General features: G+C 45.1%; 3 protein-coding genes and 3 long non-coding RNA genes across 8 annotated transcripts; 5 read left to right on the forward strand and 1 right to left on the reverse strand.

Annotated features, from left to right (window-relative positions):
- The first annotated feature begins 614 nt into the window (after positions 1-614).
- vstm5 (V-set and transmembrane domain containing 5) lies at positions 615-4,094 on the forward strand. Its single transcript, XM_028420442.1, has 5 exons — positions 615-1,168; positions 1,897-2,223; positions 2,309-2,452; positions 2,806-2,858; positions 3,319-4,094. Exons 1-4 carry the CDS (start codon positions 1,093-1,095, stop codon positions 2,835-2,837), a joined length of 579 nt encoding a protein of 192 aa, XP_028276243.1. The 5' UTR covers positions 615-1,092; the 3' UTR covers positions 2,838-2,858; positions 3,319-4,094.
- On the reverse strand, positions 2,741-8,129 carry med17 (mediator complex subunit 17). Its single transcript, XM_028420441.1, is given in 14 exon segments — positions 2,741-3,741; positions 4,444-4,603; positions 4,733-4,850; positions 4,932-5,069; positions 5,383-5,570; positions 5,684-5,814; positions 5,960-6,112; positions 6,212-6,293; positions 6,509-6,645; positions 6,729-6,948; positions 7,052-7,215; positions 7,354-7,388; positions 7,390-7,596; positions 8,019-8,129. Coding segments are annotated over 13 exon segments (1,932 nt in total). The 5' UTR covers positions 7,587-7,596; positions 8,019-8,129; the 3' UTR covers positions 2,741-3,532.
- A 272-nt stretch (positions 8,130-8,401) lies between these two features.
- Positions 8,402-14,243, forward strand: cep295 (centrosomal protein 295). Of its 2 annotated transcripts, none has more exons than XM_028420586.1 (14): positions 8,402-8,735; positions 9,092-9,292; positions 9,398-9,522; positions 9,613-9,706; positions 9,817-9,927; positions 10,005-10,145; positions 10,489-10,672; positions 10,792-10,971; positions 11,045-11,281; positions 11,508-11,605; positions 12,595-12,789; positions 12,944-13,014; positions 13,170-13,971; positions 14,071-14,243. In XM_028420586.1, the coding sequence occupies exons 1-14, from the start codon at positions 8,637-8,639 to the stop codon at positions 14,098-14,100; spliced, it is 2,568 nt and encodes an 855-aa protein (XP_028276387.1). In that variant the 5' UTR covers positions 8,402-8,636; the 3' UTR covers positions 14,101-14,243. The 2 variants fall into 2 exon arrangements, with proteins under 2 accessions (XP_028276387.1, XP_028276388.1); XM_028420587.1 differs by having other exon boundaries at positions 9,616-9,706.
- Positions 14,244-14,376: 133 nt separating this feature from the next.
- On the forward strand, positions 14,377-15,009 carry LOC114445498 (uncharacterized). Its single transcript, XR_003671656.1, has 3 exons — positions 14,377-14,560; positions 14,650-14,841; positions 14,911-15,009. It is a non-coding gene; the product is annotated as an uncharacterized LOC114445498 (long non-coding RNA).
- A 433-nt stretch (positions 15,010-15,442) lies between these two features.
- On the forward strand, positions 15,443-18,733 carry LOC114445497 (uncharacterized). Of its 2 annotated transcripts, none has more exons than XR_003671654.1 (9): positions 15,443-15,559; positions 15,665-15,878; positions 16,233-16,357; positions 16,628-17,079; positions 17,161-17,331; positions 17,423-17,921; positions 18,025-18,195; positions 18,273-18,333; positions 18,423-18,733. It is a non-coding gene; the product is annotated as an uncharacterized LOC114445497 (long non-coding RNA). The 2 variants fall into 2 exon arrangements; XR_003671655.1 differs by having other exon boundaries at positions 18,426-18,733.
- A 498-nt stretch (positions 18,734-19,231) lies between these two features.
- Positions 19,232-19,704, forward strand: LOC114445486 (uncharacterized). Its single transcript, XR_003671651.1, has 3 exons — positions 19,232-19,328; positions 19,409-19,508; positions 19,585-19,704. It is a non-coding gene; the product is annotated as an uncharacterized LOC114445486 (long non-coding RNA).
- The last annotated feature ends 976 nt before the right edge of the window (positions 19,705-20,680 follow it).

Raw genomic sequence — 20,680 nt, forward strand, 5'->3', positions numbered from 1 at the left:
AGCAGGTAATCACAGGAGGGGGAAGGGAGCACACATGAGGAAGGGGAAGCAAACAGAACTGAAACACAAGGGGAAGATCGAGTTTAAAATAAAACAGGAAGTGACTAGTAAAACTAGAACTAATACAAACAGAAAATAAACTACAAAATAAAAGACCTGGCTGAAACCATGACATATATATATATATATATATATATATATATATATATATAAAGATTTATTCAAAGCGCTTGCATTTGCCAGCAATTGTAAAGCAGCTCGACTAATTAGTAGTAGTAGTAATGAAAGTCAGTTGTAAGTTTCTAAGTAGCTTTTTGAACACTGACATCACCGAGGAGGCTTTAAAGTAAAGCAGGATGTTTCATCTGTTTGTGAGTGGATGGTACTGTAAGGTTAAAGGGCCTGACATGCACACAGGGTGCAGTGAAAATGTGAACCCAGCCTCATTTTACATATATTTAAAGCTTCTCTCTCTAAGAAAACACACACTAAGTTGTGTGGGTGAAATGCAATTTTCATACACAATGTCTTTGTAAACACATGCTCAGAATAGAGCAGCTTAGACCTGCCCCCTAAGCTGGGTGAGTGTTTATGAATACACACTTCCTGTTTGACATGTTGTAGCAGGTGTCAGAGCACCGGGTGATTCAACCCGCCCTGGTTTCATTTCGTCTTAGTGTGTCTGCGTGTGTACAGGTGTGTGTTTTTTGAGCGGATGCAGTAAGCACATTGAGAAGGATATAGTGCTTTCCTTTTTCACGTGTGTGTCTGTGTGTCGGCGTGTCACTCCTGGAGCATGTTTGCTCAGTGATCTCTGGCTGAACCTGTCTGATAGGTGTGGGCTGACTGGCACTGACTTGTGCAGGTATGAGAGAAATCCAGTGCAGTCCTGAGGCGGCAACCAAACGGCAGCTCTTTGAGACTCACAGAATATAGTAGGACGGCCTTTAGAGACATTAACACCGGTGCAAAGGACAGAGAAGAGGATTCTCTGGAAACCAGGAAGGGAGAAAAGGGAGACTGCTTCAGAATGTGAAATAACCTGGAGGAGATTCTTCTTCTGTGGTTCTGCCACATGGGCCTGGTTTTCTAATGAGGCATTTCAAGCTCTGGGATGTGCAGGATGTTGCTGTGTTTCTCAGCATCACATTATATATGTGTCAACTAGGTAAGCTTTGTCAGACATTCTTCATTTTGTCCATGTACTTGCACACCGATAACATGACAATCCTATATTTGATCAGCACTAAGGGTCCAGTCCACTCAAACCTGTCAGAACTGGGAGATTAAACTCAGTGTTTTAGTAGTATAGTGTAGAGTGAAGCATTTATTTAACCAGGGTTTCATTTATGAAAACCTAAGAATCACCTGGGACATAATGCATGATCATTAAGTGAGTAAAGTGACTCAGAATTTTCCCACACTGTCTTGACACTTAGTCAGCTTTGGTATTGTCATTAGTTTCTTCTGTGCTTCATTAGGCAAACACATCACCAGCAGAACCAGCTCCTCCACTGGCATTCTTGTGAAAATATTTATAATGAGCGGTGACCAAACAGACGGGCTGATACCTCTGGCTGTATCCACATTGATAGCTCTCAGCTAGTTCCACAAGTTCCATTCCTCCAACAGGAAGGCTGTAATTTGACAGAGAAACGAGTCACAGTGTTTTTCAGCAACAGTGACTGACTGTGTAAAATATTATCTTTTTATGGACACCGACACCGCCCTGGTTATGCTGTAATAATTCTGCCAGGATAAAGGTTTGAAAGGTCTGCTGGTGTGTCCAATATAATACAAAGCCTCTTTGTCCATTCACAACTAAATGTACAAGTTTTGTCACAGTATCTGTTTACAAAGCTTTGTCTGTTAAATGATCTTCTCTCTCTGTGTAAGCTGGAACCATCTCGATCCATTCTCCCCAGAGGAGCCTCAGCAGGTCAGTGCAGGAGGATGTGTTCTTCTCAGTGGATGTTACCTGCAGCGGGGTCCCCGACATACAATGGACCTTTATGTCAGCAGCAGTGAGCCGCACTATAGGGACTTGGCAGCCAGGAGTGTACGCCAACATAACGACAGACTACAGCAGCAGAGTGCAGCTCTGCAACAATGGCTCTATGGGCCTGTCGAACCTGCGGCTACAGGACTCTGGATACTACGTGATCACTGTCACAGATGCAGCAGGAAGCAGCAAGGAGCTGGGCTTTGTCCTGAAAGTGAACGGTGAGGAGATCAGGTCTCAATGAGAATGTGACATAAAATGGCCGAACAGCAGGTTGACACTTGGTCTTGTGTGTCTGTTGTCCAGAGGTGCTGTATGAGGACCTTCAGTACCTGTCTGTCTCTGCCTTAGCGCTGGCCTGTCTGGCTGGACTTCTCATGCTGTCCATGTGGCTACTAGACAAAACCTACAGGACGATAGCGGCATGGAGACGCAGGAAACAGGTGCCAGGTAAGCTGAGCTGTTTATACTGTAAGATTATCATCACACCACATAATAAACCAGTTTAATGTAAATTATAATGCTACTTTGTTGGATCTGGAAAATAAACCTGAGATATAATACAGTCTTTAAAAAAGCAGCACATGTTTAAACATGTGGTTTTGAGTTCAAAGTTCACTCAGGTTGTGTTTGTATTTGCTGCATGCTCAGGTAAAATGTATGAATGTGGCTCAATGGGTGTGAATGTGGATTAAAGTCTATTGTATGAGTGTGAGGGTGTGTTTCAGTGCAAAGGTCTATGAGTCTCCATTGCATTTATTTAAGTTTCTATGTTGACAAAGTTTAATGCTCCCTTTATGCAGAAGCTGACGCAACAGAGCTGCAGCCTCTCTGAACTTCATACCAGACACACCAAGTGAGTCTTTTGCCAGGAGACGGGCTCGTCAGGCCTGTGCCGTTTACACCCTTTACTGAACACAAAATTTAGAGCTCGCTGCAAATGACTGAAATAAATGTAAATATGTGACCATTCACACTGGAAAACAATACATACTGTATTTATTGTCTAAGCAAACGAATGTCTTCTTTTACTTATGACGTGATGGAAAAAAGGGTACAACAAAAAACTGAGGTTTACATACATTATCAAACACGGAAGAGGCAGCAGACACTACTGGATAAGAACTTAAGGAGATTAGAGATATGCGTACTCAACGCACATTAGCCCTCAAATATGGGGCTGGAAATATCTAGAAAAAAGTGTATTCCATACACAAGTCTTAATTTGGGGCTGCATCCTTCAAAGTATGTGGCATCATTCAAGCATTGCTAAATTAGGTGATCTGACCTACAAAGTATTTTTCTATTTTCATCAGTCTGTGGAGTCTGCAGTATTTCCTTGGAAGTACAAAACTCTTAGTGTCACTGGATCCTTACAACCTTAGGAAAACCTGGCTATAACTGCAGGAGCCCCTTCACAGGATGGAGCCCCCGAACCGAGCAACAGCATATGTATGACCTGTCATTGAATTGTATGTAAACAATGACTTTGTGCATGGGTGGAAAAGCGGTCAGTAGACAGAGCTGTACTTAAGGACATGGAGTCAGAGCAGCCATGAGGAGCTCCATTTTGTAGACAAAGTTTCGACCCTCCATCTTGCTCCAGTGAACTTCTTTGTGCGGCCCCCTGAGGTGGCTCCACTTGGCATCCTGGATGACATCGCTCTTTGGCAGCTCTTTGGTCTGACTGCGAGGGAACTGGACCGATACTTTGCACCCGCTTTCTGGGCCGTTACGCACTGAGGAGACACAGATACACATGCGGCAAGATCAGTGAGAGTGAACGGCAAAAAAACTGTTCTCCTTAGTTACTCTGACACATTTCAGTCAACAATAAAGAAAGACAAGAATCACAACAGTGAACAGTGTGATGTACAGTCAACCTGCCAAACTGCTTCAGAGTGCAGCCCCACCTTCTTAAGAAAGTCCAGCTGTCTGTGCAGGTGCTGCAATGACTTACATTTTGTTCATACACCCATACATGTGAAGGGTGTGTAGTGTATTTATCTATTTAATGTGTAACTACTGTACAGTGATTGTGTATTGAGCTATGGAGTGTTGCCAAAATACAGATGGTCTACACAACATTTAACACTTTGCCTGGTGTCTTCTGTCCAGACACACACAGACACCTGTTTTACTGTGGGTTCAGTAAAGTCCTGCACCTCTCTACAAATAGCACAATCGTGGTTAGAAGAAGAAATAACTCAGGCATGTCTTTGTGCAGTAAAACAGAGAAATGAATGATTAAAAAAATAAACAAAAAATAGAAATTCTTGGATTACTGATTTTACAAAAATTGAAAATTTAAATCAGAACACATTTTTTGTTTCCCCTAAAGTCAGAACCACCACATGCTATAGATACTAAACTATTTGCATTTTGCTACTGCTTTGACTTGACGAGTATTTCGACCTCAGCATCAACACTAGCAGGCTCACCTGAGATGGCATACTCTCCATTAGGAGAGGCAACAGTGACAGCTGAGGCGTTTCCGATGCTCTCCACTGGACCTAGGCCTACATGGTTACTGAAGCTGAGGACATGCCAACCCATCACCTTGGCTAGCTGCTGGACTGCATGCACCTGATGCTGCGACATCTGTAAAGTGAGGAGATGAACACAACTTTAAAAATACACACACACACACAACATCAAAAAGAAAGGTGCATTTGCATCCAATGCACCAAGCGTGCTGGTGCTGCTCTTAGTTGATTTTGTGTGTGGCACCTGTGACAGGAGAAAGTCCTGCAGCTCCTGCTCTTGGTGTGACAAAGTGATGACACGTCCGTCTCTGTGGACCACCCTGATCTGCTCGACACCGATGTTCAGCTGCAGCTGGATTGACCTAAACACATAAACAGTCATACATTCCAACCAAGTCAAACCCTCCACCTGCTATGAATAGAAATGATTTTTTCCCTCTTACTTGCAGATCTGCTCGTAGCCCTGTGAGGTGATGAGCACTTTGACGCTGGATTCATACACGTCATTAATATTAGACCAGTGAGCCTGGATCTGAGGGTCTTCGATCCTGCTGGCCAGGCTGTCGATTGTCCTCGCCGTCCTGGTGACCACAAAGCAAACACTGTGATGTCATGATAAAGGCTTTTATAGATACATTTTTCAGACATCAAACTATGATGAATTAAAACAAAACAAAAGAGTGAGCCACCTGCTGGTTGATTATCACACTGCAAACAGTACAGATCGACCTCTATACTGTCTGCAGTGCCCCCAAGACTTACATAACATTTCTGAATGTCACACATACATTAGCTGTATTGTTGAATATATGGGCTGCATTACTGTAGCATCACTCAGCGGTACATGAACAGCCACAGTCGACTGTGTCTGTAACTCTGAGCTGGTGAAGTCACCTGCTGCGTAGGAAGATGTGTTTGGCTTGTTTGATGATCTTCTTCATTAAAAGGCCCTCATTCTGCTGTAAGTTGGCGATTTCAGCCATGTCATAGGCCAGCGGTCCTGCTAGGCGCAGACGTTTGTGGCCAAAAGGGGCGCTGGCAGGATGTGGCATCACCATAGAACTCAGCTGCTGTTTGTGGAACTAAGAAAGAAACATAGTGTTCCACTTAAATGAACTTAAATAACAAGACAATAGAGGTAATGACCTGTTGATAGATTCTTTTCTGGACTCCAGGCAGGAGCTTCACATCTCACCTCTCTCATCATTTGATGCAGATTGTGTTCAAGCACGTAAAGGTGGTCATCCGGTTTCGGTTTCTCTGGAGACGTCCGATTGTGCTTCTTCTCTCCCGTGGAGTGGCACAGTGAGATTGATAGCTGCAGGCCTGTACAGGGGAACCCCGGGAACAAATAAGCAGTGCATTATGTACAACAGTAAACATGATATGCCTATTCTGTGTACATTTTGGAGGCAGCATTTACTTAATATACATAAAGCGTTAATACTAAAATGCAGTCAAGAGTTTTGACCTGGGAAAGGCTGTGAGATGATCTGATTCTTCACGACAATGTGAGGGATCTGGGATTTAAACTGGACAGCTTCCGTGGACAGCTGAGCGAAGATCTCTTTACAAAGCAACACGTTCTGAGCCGCCTCCAGCTTTGCATGCCACGGCTGCGTACCTGAGCCGGGAGGAAAGAAAAAATAAGAAGGAAGGATGGTGTGAGTTGATGATGAAAATGTGGGATGTTATAATTTCACACTTGTGCACCAAACCATACCTGCTCTGTTTTTTGGTGGCCGCCTGAACAGGTTCACGGTTCCCAGATCACCGATGTCTGGAGCTTGTTTCTGGATGGACACCTGAAGATATGGACAGCACATGTGTATTCACTTTTATCTATCTATTGTTTATATTTTTATACTTTGCTTCTAACGGACCTGCTGTAACACTGTGAATTTCCCCTGTGGGGGACTAATAAAGGATTATCTTATCTTATCAATAACTTAAATTGAAACAATCTAAATGTAATGTTTGAATGTATATTTATATAGAGAAACATTGTCATATACTGCACCTTGATATAAGCTGATCCCTCCAAGTCACTAGGGATCTGAACATCAAGGGGGCAGTAGTCCTCTGGGATCTTTTTGTCCAGATCAATGTCAGTGTTTTTGATCACCTCAAATGTGCCATGGTGACGGAAAAGAGAGCCTGCATTAACACACAGTGCACACATGGGTTAGGGTTAAACAAGTCCCAATGCAAAACAGATTTAGCATAAGAAACATCATCACCTGCACTGCGGTAGCTGAGGTCTCCCAGAATCTTGTCTCCCACTTTGCGTAATTTCCACTGAGAGCGAAGCCGTAGCAGCTCTGAGTTGAAGTCCCTCTGCCTCCTGTTCTCCTGGTTCTCTGCCACTGATTTGTTGAGCTTCTCTGCTCCCTTCAAGAGGAGCTGTGCTGCTGTGGCCAGTGATTTCTTCTTGCTGATCAGCTGGAACACCTGGGGTGTCTGCAGATAAACAATACATTAAATCTTCCAAAACCATATTGTCTGTAAAAACTAAACACCTACAGATCTTAAGTAAAGGCAGTGATATTCTTTAACAGATCACCTTGCTAGCTGTCGGATCCTGAGACACAGGATCTAAGGCCATGTACTTCTTCTCCTTTACAATGCTGAGTACATCGTTGAGTACACACATCTCTGTCAGAGCCCCGCGCAGGTAGTTACGCACAGAGTCCCAGGGCCAAAGAGATGGCTGAAACTTCACGGTGCCTATGTAAAAACACAGCACATTAGGTTTTATCTCAACTGAAAATATAATGGGACTTGTATGGCGGAATAATGTTTCATGTTGCAATCATCAATTACACCTGGTATGAGCCAGGTTCACAGAATCAAGCTCTGACTTACCCTCTTCTTCTTCTGGCTCCTGTTTTCCCCACTCTGTCTCTGGGTTCACCCTCAGCCCCGTCCTCCTCTGAGTCAGATCCTTGACTGAAGTCAATCCTTTGTGCTAACTTTGCCAAATTCTGGGACATGGACAGGGGAGGGACATACGTTTCTGTCCCATCCAGGGCCACCTCCTGCACCTGCTTCTCACAGGAGGACTCAATGCTGACCCTCACAGCTGGACCACCAGACATGATGGCACGGCTGAGAGGAAAGAGACAAACAGAGAGATTATTGAATTATCACACAAACCACATAATGCAGCTGGAATATACAACTGAGACAATCTGAAGAACAAAACAGTCGATTTGTACACATTAACTTGTGTGCGATAAAAGGTACATTAGAAGCGTTGGTTTAGTCAACTTCTTTGCTAAACATAGATTGTGCTAAATTAGGATTGTTCTGGACCCACAGTTCTGTCTCACAGATTAAGATTATATAAGATTAGACTATATAAATAATCATTACCAATCATGACTGCGGCTAGCTGTGTATCGCTACCTCTAGCTAGCAATGCAAGCTAACTTTAGCCTTTTGATAATCTCATAGGATAAATAAAGACCTCCAGAGCTCCAAATAACTGTTCAACTGACAACATACTACTTTACTCGTATAACTCTTACCTCTGTGACCACTAACCGCGAGTATTAACGTGTATTTCCTAATGTTGCGGTAAGAAGAACGACTTCACTCCGCAACACTGAAACCAGTGTACCCGCTTTTCTGCTCCCAACGTACCGGACTCTGACGTGAGTTCCATTTCTTAGTGACTTGTGTTTTTTTTAAAGTGATTAAGTTCTAAATGATACGTGAAGTCATGAATTATTTTTAAATGTACTTTGAGTAGGAAATTAGTTGTTAGTTAGTAAGTATTGTTGATAGGAACCAGTATAGTTTAGGTAGGAACTAAGTTTCAACAGTGAGGGACGGATACGGCGGGCAGTTTAAACCGCCGGATGTGACGTTTCAGACAAAAACGTTCGTTTTTTTTTTAGGTTGGCATGGCTTTGTGAGCACAGACTAAACTTCTGGGGTTTTCTCAAGTTTTCTTTTCTTTTCTTTCCGCTTCATTTGATGTTTGCGTAACTAACACTAATTATGTTACATTTTAAACGTGTTCTCACTCGTGATGCTGCTGAAAACCTGCAACAAAATGAAGCTAATCAACATTAGCCAACATCGCTGCTACCTGCCTTTCTTCACAGTGGGTAAATAAATATCCATAAATACATCTGAAGAAAATGAAGAGAAAAGTGTCCAAATTAAGACTCAGTCCCAACGAGGAGGCTCGGATAATACGAGAGGAGCACGAAAGGAGGAGAAAACTGCGAATACAGCAGGTAACGACTACAAAAACACACCACACCTTTATTGTTTTCTGCTCCACTTATCGTATCGGCAAAGGTCCGTCTGTGATGTGACGTCTCTGTCATATCAAAGAGGCAGGTGAAGGTGCATACACCACAGTAATTCTTAGAACATGCATCTTATCGACTTATTGTTCATAACAGAATGTAAACATCCTTTATTTGAGGTTATGCAGATTTTTCTCAGCTCAGCTTGCAGCATGCATTTCAGCAAACCCTTTGCTTTTATGTGCCACATTTCTGGAGAAAAACACCTCTACCAAACAGCTGGACTGATAGGACACAAGACTGAATGTGTGTTATTTATGTTTTGCATTGACACATACCAGGTGCGGGAGCAGCAGCGGTACATTGCACTCCATATACGCCAGGAAGTTGAACAGAGACGGCAGCAAGAACTGCAGCACCTGGAGGAGGAGCTGAGGAAGGACTGGGAGCAACAGCAGCAGGAGAAACTCCAAACAGTGCAGACATTATACCAGGAAAGCCTCCAGCTTCTAGGCCAGGGACACAGAAGTGCAAAAGAAAATGTAAGTTACAGCTCATAGAAAACAAGAATGATAGAAGTTATCTGTACATTGTTCTTCTTTGCAGCCTCTGGAGACATTTTAGCCACTGTTTTCTTTTTATTCAAGGAACCTGACTTGGCTGCCATTGCTCAGAAGGAGGAGGAAAATCACATCAAGGCCGAGGAGCGTTATCGAGAAGCACTGAAAGAGCTCAAATCTCAGAGGCTTAAAGATCATGAGAGGCACACCCAGTGAGAAACATCACAAACGTTTGCTGCAAACATGTTTGAGTTTCAGCAGAATTAATAGAATATTAAATCTCCTCAATTTCTTGTCGTTAGAAGCATCAGTGCCAGAAAGAAAGCTCTACAGGCAGAGAAGGAACGATCAGCAAAAGTGGCCAGACTTCCACCGCCTCCTCCTGACCCCATTCAGGTGACTTGTGACCATCTGAACGTGCTAGCTCACAGTTTAATTCATGATAAATGATGCCTAACATAAAGCACAGAAAGTCGATCAACATTGTTTTTTCCTTGTTCAAGCAGTGCATTTATCCCAAGAAGCAACACGTGAAGAGATCTGATGTGAGCGCCTTTGCTGTCTCACGTTACCACATGCCCGAGAACACAGTTAACCGAGTGGAAGACACAAATCAGGTAAATCGAGTTCTTATATGTGGTTTCTTGGTTCGTCTTCTGTCAGAGTTGTATAATCTGTACATATGTGTCCGCAGCCTAATGCCCACGAGGAGGCTGAGCTGGAAGTGAGGAGACTGCGAGACTTAGAGATGGAGGAAACGAGGAGGAGAGAGGAGCAGCTGGAGAAGGCTCGCGTCAGGGGGAGGCAGGCTCTGAGGAGGGAACAGCTTGTGCAGGTATCTGATCAGCAGATGGACACAAGTGTATGTCCATTGTATGTGACTGATGATTCGCCCTGATGTTACCTAACATCACTGTTTCAAACACCTTTGACCAGCAGCAGGACAGCAGCACTAATCAAAGTAAGAATACACTGTGTATAAGAAGATGGGTGTAGTTTGTTTTGGTGGGTGTACATGCAGGTTTTAACATGTTGTCACCCGAGTCATCCAAATATCAAGAGCTGATAGTAGGAGAAAGAAGAGTCTTGTTTCAGAAACCCGGTGTGGCATGAAAACAGACACGAAATGTTCCTGGAGATTCTGTCAAGTGCAGCTTTTGATGCCTGACTGTTTTCAGGATCGGGAGCGTTTGCTGGTCGAACTGGAGCACATGCAACAGACAGACCTGCTGAGGAGGAGGCAGCAGGTCTCACAGATGCCTCCTCAGATCTTTCAGCCGCTCTACAAGAGACAAGAAGTGAGGGAGGACTTCCAGAGGGAGATGGAGTTTGCCTTTGAGGACATGTATACTGGAGAGAGGAGTAAGGATTGTTTGAACACTCACAAGTGTGACTGGTGTTCACTCAAACATGTTTTCAGTGATTTTGTCATGTACAGTTGTAGTGAAGCGTCTCTGAAACTCGACTGTCTCTGATCCCAGGGGTTAAAGGTGACCTGGTGGTTCGCCTGGTACCCGAACCTCTACCAGCTTTTTCCACTGGCAGCCAAGATCAACAGTTGGACATTACAATGGAGGAAATTGCCACATCTGAAATGGAAAACACACAGGATGATTCTCAGCGAGAATCTGGAGCCACCGAGCAGGAAACATCAGCTGAAGGTGAAGAGAAGCAACGAATTCAAACATTTTAGATCCATTACTACCTTAACTAACCTCTGTACATCCTTCGCAGCGGAACCCTCCAGACCTCCTCCTAGACGAGCGTTGAAGAAACTCCTGGATCGCATCAGGAGCCAGAGGGACCAGTGGCCTGACCACAGCTGTCGCGTTCCTGTAGCTGATTCACCAACCACCATCACAGATCAGATCCCTGAGCGGGACACATCCATAGAAACGGGATCTCTGATGAGTGAGGAGAAAGACAAGCAGACCCCCACTGACCTCGGTGAGCCTGCCCACTCTCCACCAGGTGAGTCGACCATAGATATCGTATGTGTTCTTCAGACTGGAGGCGTTTTATTTACACTCATTACATTACTCTTCTCTTAATTTAAAGAGATGATCGTAGGTTTGACTGCTGCATGTTGATGCTTAAATATTTTTTTTACATTCTTCTGTTTTGCTTTCTGTGTTTTGCAAAAGTAAAAAGTTCAAGAAATTGTCATTTTGAGTGTTTTATTATTTAATTTATGCAGCGTTAGAGTCAGCAGAGCCGTCACCTGCAGCGGACAGTCTTCTTCCAGACGTTCTTTCCTACAAAATCCAAGAATTTGAAGAGGAACGAAAGAAAAGAGTAAGTCCCAACTTCCATCTATAACAGCACAGAGTATGAATAAAGTGTGTTTGCTGTTAAATGCCTGTACTGCTGTAGTTATTAAGTTTGACTGCATGTAGTGACTGATCTTGTATGTCATCGTGAGATAAGATAACAAAGGATTATGGTAAGACCTCATTTACACACAGCCAGGTATTTTGAAAAATGAACATTTCCTTCACTCAGTTTTCCAAAATAACATCGTGCACACATCATCGTTTTCAAAAAAGTTTCCATTTACATTAATTCGCATAAATACGCCCCCAAGAGCCGTCATGACTACGCCAGGCCTGTGGGTGGCAGTGTAGGAAGGAGAAAGCCGTGCAAGCCAATCAGAAGCCTCATCGACATCTAGCTCTTTGTGTCAGAAGTTGTTCTAAAGTTGCTGAACCTGGAGACCTAACATGTCTCTGCTCCTCTACACAGTAAGAACAAACGAAGGGAAAAGCCTCCGTTTTTCAAAATACCTGTGTTTGTGTAAACGGGGTCTAAAACTGAAGAAGCAGTTTATCACTGGAAAGCCTGATGTCATCACTGTTGGCCAGGAATGATCCAGGTGTCCCTCATTACTTAATTAGTCCACTTTCTATCTAAACCAAGAGTGTGCAGCTTGTTCTTGCCTTCTTCAGGGGGGATGTATCATCCTGATGCATCTTTCAGAATGTCTTTTGGAACAGTTTGCTTTAGTAAAATGACAAGTGAAGTTGAGTGTGCTCAGGGCAGGTGGATGTTGCCTCAACATCTACCAGAGAAACAGAGCCGCCTTGTTCAGACTGAGAAGGCTGTTCCTATGAGCAGATTGTTCCAGCCTGTCCAAGACCAGAACCATGCTCAAGCTGCATTATGTTTAAAGAACTTATGAAGCTTATGGATTTACTATCCAATACGGACGCACAGCTGAGACCAGGGTTTAAGATTGTATTGGGAAGTGAATGTGTGGTCACTAATTTGAAATTTTTTTTGTCCAGGAAGAAAAGCTTGAGGAGGAGAAACGACAGCAGGTGTTTTTGCTGCAGGAGCTGGAAGAGCAGAAGGCCAAGCTGGAGCAGATGCTGCTTGAGGATCAGCAGGAGAGAGAAGACCTGAAAGCTGCTGTGACACAGGAAATACCCGTTCACCAACTAGAGGAACCGGCCCGTGACCAGGAAGTCACCTCAGTTAATGTTCGTTGAGCCGCTGAGATCTGCCTTTTCTACCTTTTCTCTTAGGTCTTTGATTTGTGCCCATTTTGTGCACTGAAGTCCAGTTTTTCCTGGATTGTGAGAATGATGTTCAGTATTCAGTGTGTAATTGCTCGCCTGTCTGTGAACTCTACAGGTGAATGCAGGTGAAGATGACCACACCAGAAGGATTAGACAATATCAGCAGCGACTGTTGGACCAAAACAGGTGTGTTATTGTCCCAGCAGAGTCACTCACCCTTCACAAGCTGTGTGTTTTCAAAGAAAACTGTTAGAGAAGGTCTGAGAGTTGAGGCCAGCCTTCAGGCAGTTTTGTGATTTGGGGCTGAAAAGAGTGACTTTTATTGTTAAATGTAATTTCAGAATTCATCAGAGGTCAGTGGAAGTTGCTCGTCACCGTCTGGCAGAATACCAACGAGCTTTACAAATTCGTTACAACATGGCAGCCTCATCGTTGCCACCTGTTGTTGTACCTCCAAATGTTGTTCAGCCACCTCTGCAGAGACCACCACCTGTTCAACTTCCACCTCCACTGCGACTCCCAACCACTCCAGTGGTGCCTGTAAACACTCAAGTTGAACCACAGATTGCTGTGAATGTTACTGACACACTGGCCTCACTTTCTAATGTACCTGGCTTTACTTTGAGCTCCAAGTTGCCGCTGCATCAAGTGGAATCTGTTTCGAGCTCCACCATGAACCCAAGACGTGCTGTCACTTCTTGGCTGACTGACAGCATAATGGAGAGGGTAACGCAGCACCTTCCAGAGAGGATGAGACCCTCCTCAGTCACCAAAGAGACACCACTTCACAAAGCTTGCACAACACATCACGCATCCAGTATCCCACCTCAGCCTGATCCCGTCCAAGCCTTCAGTCCAAGCACCACAGACAGGACACCTGTGCCTTCAGGCCATGCAGTGGTTAACAAGGACACTCCACCACAGGAACACCTGCAGACCGAATACCTGAGCTCCACAGAGGCTACCTTGGAGAGGCAGAGACGAGAGCTGCAGGAAGCCAAGAGACGTGTGTCAAGGCAGAGGGAGGCGTTGCTGCTGCAGCAGAGGCTGCAAGAGGAGGAGAGGCAGAGACAAGAAGCAGAGATGGAGCAGATAAGGAGGCAGAAGGAGACTCTGCAGGCCCCGATTGATACTGATGAACAAGTAAGTGAGAACAGTGTGGTGTAGTGGACAAAAGCTGACACAGAAAATGCCCCCTTCTGTTGTTGTGTGTGTGTGTGTGTGTTTTGCCCTCACTCACAGCCCGTTCAGAGACGGCTGGGGAAGTCCTGACTGCAGAGAACACCGGCCAGTACCGCCTGAGATTACTTGCATCCCTCCTGAGAGCTATAGAGGAGTCTAACGAGGAACATTATCACACATGGAAGACTCTGAGAAGGACGAAGATCCTCCTCAATTGCTCCCTAACAGTGATGGGACAGTTAGATGTTTTTACATTTAAGATCAGAACTCATTTATATTTCAGATAGAAAGAATCCTTTTGAGGCTCTGGTGTCATGTTTTTAAGGCTTGATTAGCATTAAAATGCATGTATTTATTTAAGCTTCCACGGCTCTGATTGTGTTCCTGCTGGACCTCCTGCCACATCTGTCCCCCCTTCAGGACTCCTCCATCCTCTTCATGCAGCAAAGCCTCCGGTGACACGGTGTCAGGCTGGGCTTGATGACTGAACAACATGAGCTCAGTGCTATTCAAGAGGTGGAGACTCCAGTCAACACCAGCCAAGTCACAGGTCTGACTCAGCTCTACAGACACCTGAATGATTTCCCTCTGCAGAGAGGGATGCCTCTTGACTGGTTTGTTGATGCTTCTTATCTCCAGGCCCAGAGGACCCTGTGGCAGTAACTTCACACTCTGCAGGCTGGGATCCTCAGGAAGAATCTGTACCCTCTGTGACCTCTGACCTGACCCTCTACCCACCAGATGACAGAACTTCCAGCTCGGATGAATCCAGTCATCTCATCTGGAGAGAGCGACTGCTCGTGGGGGCAGGAACGTCTCCAGAATCCTCAGGTATGAAGAGTGAGAACATGGCAAATACTAGATAATGGTAAAAAATTAAAGTCACTTCTTGTCTCCCAGATTCAGGCCTGAGAAGGATCTCGGCACTCTCCTCTGACTCTGGGAGAGGAGCTGACTTCTCTGGTCCTGCAGCCACAAGCAACAGATCCCCCTCAAAGTAACCAGGCTCTGCCTTCTCTTATCATCAGTAAGACTGCAAGGATCAGTGAAACCTGTGGTTTGTTGTCATGTTGTTCACTCTGAGGTTCACATGTGGTGGATCAATGATGAAAATTAGCCAAATCTGAGAGCTCAGGCAGTGACGGCCTCAGCGTCTGATTATGCTTGAGAAGCTTTTGTGTGTCTTTGTGTGTGTGTGTGCCTGTATGGAGTGAGTTTGTACGAATGTAGGTCTGTGTGTGTGTTTGTTTTAGTGTACTGAGCAATGATGTAAAATGACTAACCCTGAAATGTATGACTCAAAATACATTGTTATGATGGTTTCTACACTTGAACTGAGCTCAGTCTGTTTGCATGTTAATGGCAGAGTGTGTGTGTGTCTGTCCCTGATCCACTTTTGTGGGCTGGTTTTTGACACATTTTCTTGTGTGTCAGTCTCCACACAGGCCTGCAGAGTCCGACTGCCTCTCCTCCACTACCATCTCCACCCGGCAGCTACGTCACCACGGACCCTGAGCAAATTGTAAACTCAGATGAAGTTCGCTGGAGCGTGAGTGTTTTTATTGAGCTTTGTTTTATTTTTTCCTTCACTGTGCTGCTGTTGATGACTGAATGGTTTCAACCTGCTCAGCACTGTGTGTTTGTGTTCTCTCAGATAAATCTCCAGCCCTCAAACACAGTCTATATGAAGAAAGTCGGGCAGATTTACACGTCTCCTCTCCACCCGGTCAAAGCTTCGAAGACAGCTCGGCGGCAGGCCCCCCTGCTGTGACTGTGGACTCTTTGTTAATGACAGCAGCATCCAGCGAATTATAGACAGATACACACAGGAACTGAACCTCTCCTCAGCACATGTGGGAAAACCACAGGTACAATCTGATACACTTATAACAACCGTGTTTTAAAGCTGATGGCTGATATGAATGATAGGAGTGGCTTCACTGTTGAAGAGTGTTGATGGCTGTAGCCTGCCTCAGACTGGGTGTAATGGTTCCCTGCAGAATTGGTCCATGTGTCAGTATCAGTGGTTTGGATATGTAAAATAATGTCTGTGGTAATGCACACTCACACATAATACACAAATTGATAAACAAAAATGCATCAACCCCGCTGCACTCTATTCCACGAGGTCTTTATTTAATAAACAATAGTCATCCAGAAGTTTTGAGCTGTCCAGGACCATGACCAGAATCGTGTCTTATTGGCTCTTTGTTGATCTGCAGACAGTGAAGGCTCGTATGTGGAGGACCCTGGCCCCTCAGTCTCCCAGCAGTCTTTGGTTCAAGTCTCAGAGAGCAGAGGGGAGGTTGAAGCTTCTACCGGCAGCCCGTCTCCGCAGAGTGGACCGGTTAGTGACTCCTGTTTTACATGTTCTGTTATTGAATTGACAAGTTGTAACCAGGAAATCCTTTTGATTGTTCAAAAATAATATCATACAAACCATTTCCAGTTCTTTAAGTACTGTCAGACAAGACCAGTGAAATGGGTCTTTGACTGCTCGCCTTTTAAATAAAGTATTAAAGGTGACATTAAGAGGATAAATGCGAACTTTTAGATGCAGCAGATGATTTACCGGTGAACAGGAAGTGTTCATTATTGACTTTATTTTTATCTGCAGGAATGGGACAGTGCAGTCAGTCCCGCCTGCAGCATTTCTCAGGTGAAGGCCGGTCACTGGCTGAGGACTCTTTCCATCCTCTGATTGGGCAGCTGGCAGACCAGTCATCCTGCCTCACACAGGCTGATCACAGAGACTCAGTCCTGGAGCAGCTGGTCGGTCATCCAACGGCTCAGTCATCAATGATTTGTCATCTGCCTGGACCACCTGTCTCCCTTAGTGTAGGTCAAGGCGGCTGGGATTCCACTCTGACTCGTATGATTGGCCGCCTCTCCCGTCGGTCCAGCTCCCACTGGCTGAGTGGTGGGCAGGACTTTCATGCAGGTCAGCTGATGGGTCAGGTGACCTCTGAGCCATCCACAACGTGGCTGGATGAAGCTCAGGAGGGGAGCCGGATGAACCCACTGGTCGGGGAGCCGGATGAATCTGCAGGCCAGCACAGTGAAGCTTAGGTACAGAGGGGTTCCAAGACTTCACTTCAATATAATAGATTTTTTAAAGGTTTTTACTCATGCACTTTTTGCTCTCTGCAGGTGGAAGAAGCCATGGGACTCTCGGGGTCATGGCTGAAGCCAGTGTGCCATCATACATGGCGCTGCCTCCTGAGGCCTCATCGCACAGCACGTCACCTGTGAATGCACCTCAGGAACAGACTCAGCAGAACCAAACCGCTCCAATGGATCTGGACTCAGAGAGGGCTGAAGGTGAAGTATGCTGCAGAAAAAGTTGGAACTGGTGAACCTGAAGGTAAAATGAACGATAAGAGGAAGAGTCCATCATGTTGTTTGTTTTTAGGTTCAGACTCATTCCTCCCACTCCAAGCTGAGCTCACCCACAACGAAACGGTGGACCCCACCCTGACCTTTCACCTGCCTGAAAACAGTGAGCCTCACTCTCCTGTAGGGTCTGCAGCCAGCAGTGAACCTGAGGTTGAAACGCAGACAGATCCTTCTGTTGAGTCAGAACTGTTGTCACCTGAACACTTTCGATCAGAGAAGCCTGACCGGCATAAGACGGCTTCACCTGCCTTACATAAATCCTTCTCCCAGCTCGTTACATCTTGGTGCCATCCCCAGGACTCTGTCCTCACGGTGTCTCCGCCTCTGAAGACAGATGTAGAGCAAACTGCTCTGATTCTTTCAAATTTAACAGTGTGTGATGAAATGCCTGCTCTAAGCGTGTCCCAGCCAGAGGGAGCTGAAAGACCCAGAGCTTCAGTTCAATTTGAAGACATCTGTGCCAAACAACTGGAGTCAGAGTGTTCAGACCTGTGAGTGGGGTCCCTGGCTTACAGGTACTTGTATAAATAAGGTTTCTTGTAAAACTCATCACTGCAGTGCCATAAAAACTCATGATCAGCACACTTTGTCCTGTTTGGTACTTGATGTGTTTATTAGGAAGCTGCTGGAGAAAAGGGGATCCTGGAGCAGTCAGAGGTCACACAAGTGAGCCTGACAGACACCACGCTGCAAGACCAAGAGACCACCATCACAGAGGAAGTGACAGGTTGCAAAGACAAACGTTCAGAAGGATTGACAGAGGACGGACAGGAAAGCCGAGAGACAGATGTAACCACACACAAGCACTTTTGGTTTCTCCTGCAGGTTCGGTTCTGATCTCTAAACACAGACATGTTCTACTACAGGGTTCAGAATCTGTGCTGTTATCTGAGAAGACCGCAGAGGTCGACAGCCGAACCCATCCAGGTACAATCACAGAACATCTGCAGAAAGCTGCTGATTAAAATCAGTCCCGACATTGTAAACACATCCCTTCTTCTCCTCTGTCTGTTCAGCAGGTGTCCTGGAGTTTCAGTGGGGTCCCACCGGAGACCTGCAGGACGTCTACCAGCAGAAGCGCAGAGCTTTGCTTCAGAGATCCAAACGCAGAGTGGAGGGAATCAAAGCCAAAGCAGGTGTTCCCAAGGTTCCAGCTGAGATCCGAGCTCCATCTGCAGGCAGACAGAAGCCTGAAGCCAAAGACACTCGTCCAGGCAGCTGTAAAGCAAACATGAAGTCAGAAGCTCCTCCACACAGGGCTGGTACCAAGCCAGCAGGAGCACGGGCTGAGACGTCTGGAGTCACCAGGCAGAAGAAGAACCCGCCTCCACCCATAGTGTGTTAAAGTCCTTTGATTACCATGAGCTCTGCATTGATTAAACATTTTACCTACAGCACCATTTTAAAAACTTTAAAACTACTAATGGACTTGACTTTTTTTTTTTAACTTTTTTATGTTTTTTTTTATAATGTCCTTTTTTTGGCGATCTGCTGTTTAGATTAAGAATTCTCTGAAAGATGGCTGAGATACGGACATGTGCTGCTGTCATATCCGTTGTCCTCTTAAACAGATTGGTTTGAGTGATTAAACATGTTTTTTGATAGCCATATTTAGAAGTTTTTCTTAGGTTTGTTTAAGGTCAGGATATTTTGTTTAATTGATCCTTGAGGCAGTTTTTAATGTGTGATCAGAGCCGTGCACATCCTGTTCGGCCTGCTGACTTCAGATGTTTGTAGTTTTAGCTTTGGCCTCCTCTGCTTAGTAAACTTGTTTCTACAACCATTAAAACAGTACTTGTGTAACCTACTTCTGTTTCCCCCTCAGTGGCTGAATCCAAACTAAAAAGGGTGGATGAGGTGAAGATCTGCTCCACAGAGCAAAGGAAGAAGAATCTCGCGGAGATGCACCAGAGAACTCAGAGGTACTGCACCACCACTGACCTCTACCCCTCTCCTTTAGCAGTGATATGTTGTTGTGTGTTCACGGTGTGTGTGTGTGCAGACTGTACGAGCAGCTGGACGAGGTGAAGCATCAAAAAGCCCTGAAGAGCAGGCAGGAGGATTATGCAAAAAACAGACTGAAGGCCAAAGAGTTCCACAAGGTAAAAACCAGTGAGTCTCAGTGAGTTGCAGGGACCAGACCTGCAGGACTCAAAGTGTTTTTGTGTCTCTCCACAGAAAACTCTGCAGAAGCTTCATGCCAAACAGACCCGACTGTGAAGGATTGTCAATGTGTCCTTGTTTTACTTTGAATATTTAATTTATAGTTTTATCAATAAAGAATTTAAGTTATTTGAACCCAGTTCTTCATTTGGATCAGCAGGAGCAGACTGTACTGTGAATTTCACACATAAACAGACTGGTGGAGCCCGGACAGGCGGTGTCCCTGCAGTGGAGGTCGTGTGGGGTCACGCTGATATGATTCACAATTCAAAGAATCATAGTCCGTCTGTGCTGCTCCTCCTGGTCAGCTGCAGACATGTCGACATATACATGATTTAAAACGATCCAATGGCAACCAGAAAGTCTCATCTTAGTCTGCGAGTTCCTGACCGACTGCTCCGTCTGCTCTTTCCTAACAACTCGCAAGTCAAGTTTGTGTCATCTCTGAGTGTTGAACAGAGCGTCTGTGTCTCCATGTTTAAATCATGAACTTTATTAACAGCTACTGCTTCAAAGTGGTGCACAGCCCCACCATCAGCCGCCTCGCTGCAGAGGTTTTTAAACTTGAAGACTTCACAGTGAATTTGCTGCAGGGTTTGTATTTACTGCTTCAGCACAGCAGGTATATGTGAAATGACACATGTTGCATGTTGCAGCTTCTTAAAGATGACTTGAAGACAACAAAAACAGCCTCATGTAACCCAGCTGTGATGATTGAAGGGCCTGAATGTGACATGTCAGCTCTGCTGTTTCTGCACGTTCGCCTCCATCTTTTAATCTCAGTGTTCTCATCAATGTTCCAACCGCACACGTCCTGCTTCCTGCAGCAACACGAACAAGGTCAGAGACACCAACACACTCCCGGTCATACTCTCACTGTGGATGTAGTAATGCCATTAATAAATACAATGCATAGTTTTTCTGCATTTATCTACAACAACTCTCTCCTTCATCCTCTCTGTCCTGTCTACCTCGTCTTCTCCTCCTTTACCCGGCCAGCCATCAGCAGGAGCGTCCCCCCTCATGAGTCGGGTCCTGCTCGAGGTTCCTTCTTGTTAAAGGGCAGTTTTTCTTTGCTTCTAGTACTGGCTTGGGGGTCACTTACAGACAT

Source organism: Parambassis ranga, chromosome 13 (assembly GCF_900634625.1).
Source record: "Parambassis ranga chromosome 13, fParRan2.1, whole genome shotgun sequence".
Taxonomy (NCBI): Eukaryota; Metazoa; Chordata; class Actinopteri; family Ambassidae; genus Parambassis; species Parambassis ranga.

Bases quoted from the DNA above. Each gene is read 5' to 3' on its own strand.
- vstm5 (XM_028420442.1), top strand. From the start codon at position 1,093: ATGAGGCATTTCAAGCTCTGGGATGTGCAGGATGTTGCTGTGTTTCTC. The intron at 2,224-2,308 runs GTGAGGAGATCA...TCTGTTGTCCAG, and splicing joins CTTTGTCCTGAAAGTGAACG to AGGTGCTGTATGAGGACCTT. The intron at 2,453-2,805 runs GTAAGCTGAGCT...CCCTTTATGCAG, and splicing joins ACGCAGGAAACAGGTGCCAG to AAGCTGACGCAACAGAGCTG.
- cep295 (XM_028420586.1), top strand. From the start codon at position 8,637: ATGAAGAGAAAAGTGTCCAAATTAAGACTCAGTCCCAACGAGGAGGCT. The intron at 11,282-11,507 runs GTGAGTCGACCA...TAATTTATGCAG, and splicing joins GCCTGCCCACTCTCCACCAG to CGTTAGAGTCAGCAGAGCCG. The intron at 12,790-12,943 runs GTTCGTTGAGCC...TGAACTCTACAG, and splicing joins AGGAAGTCACCTCAGTTAAT to GTGAATGCAGGTGAAGATGA.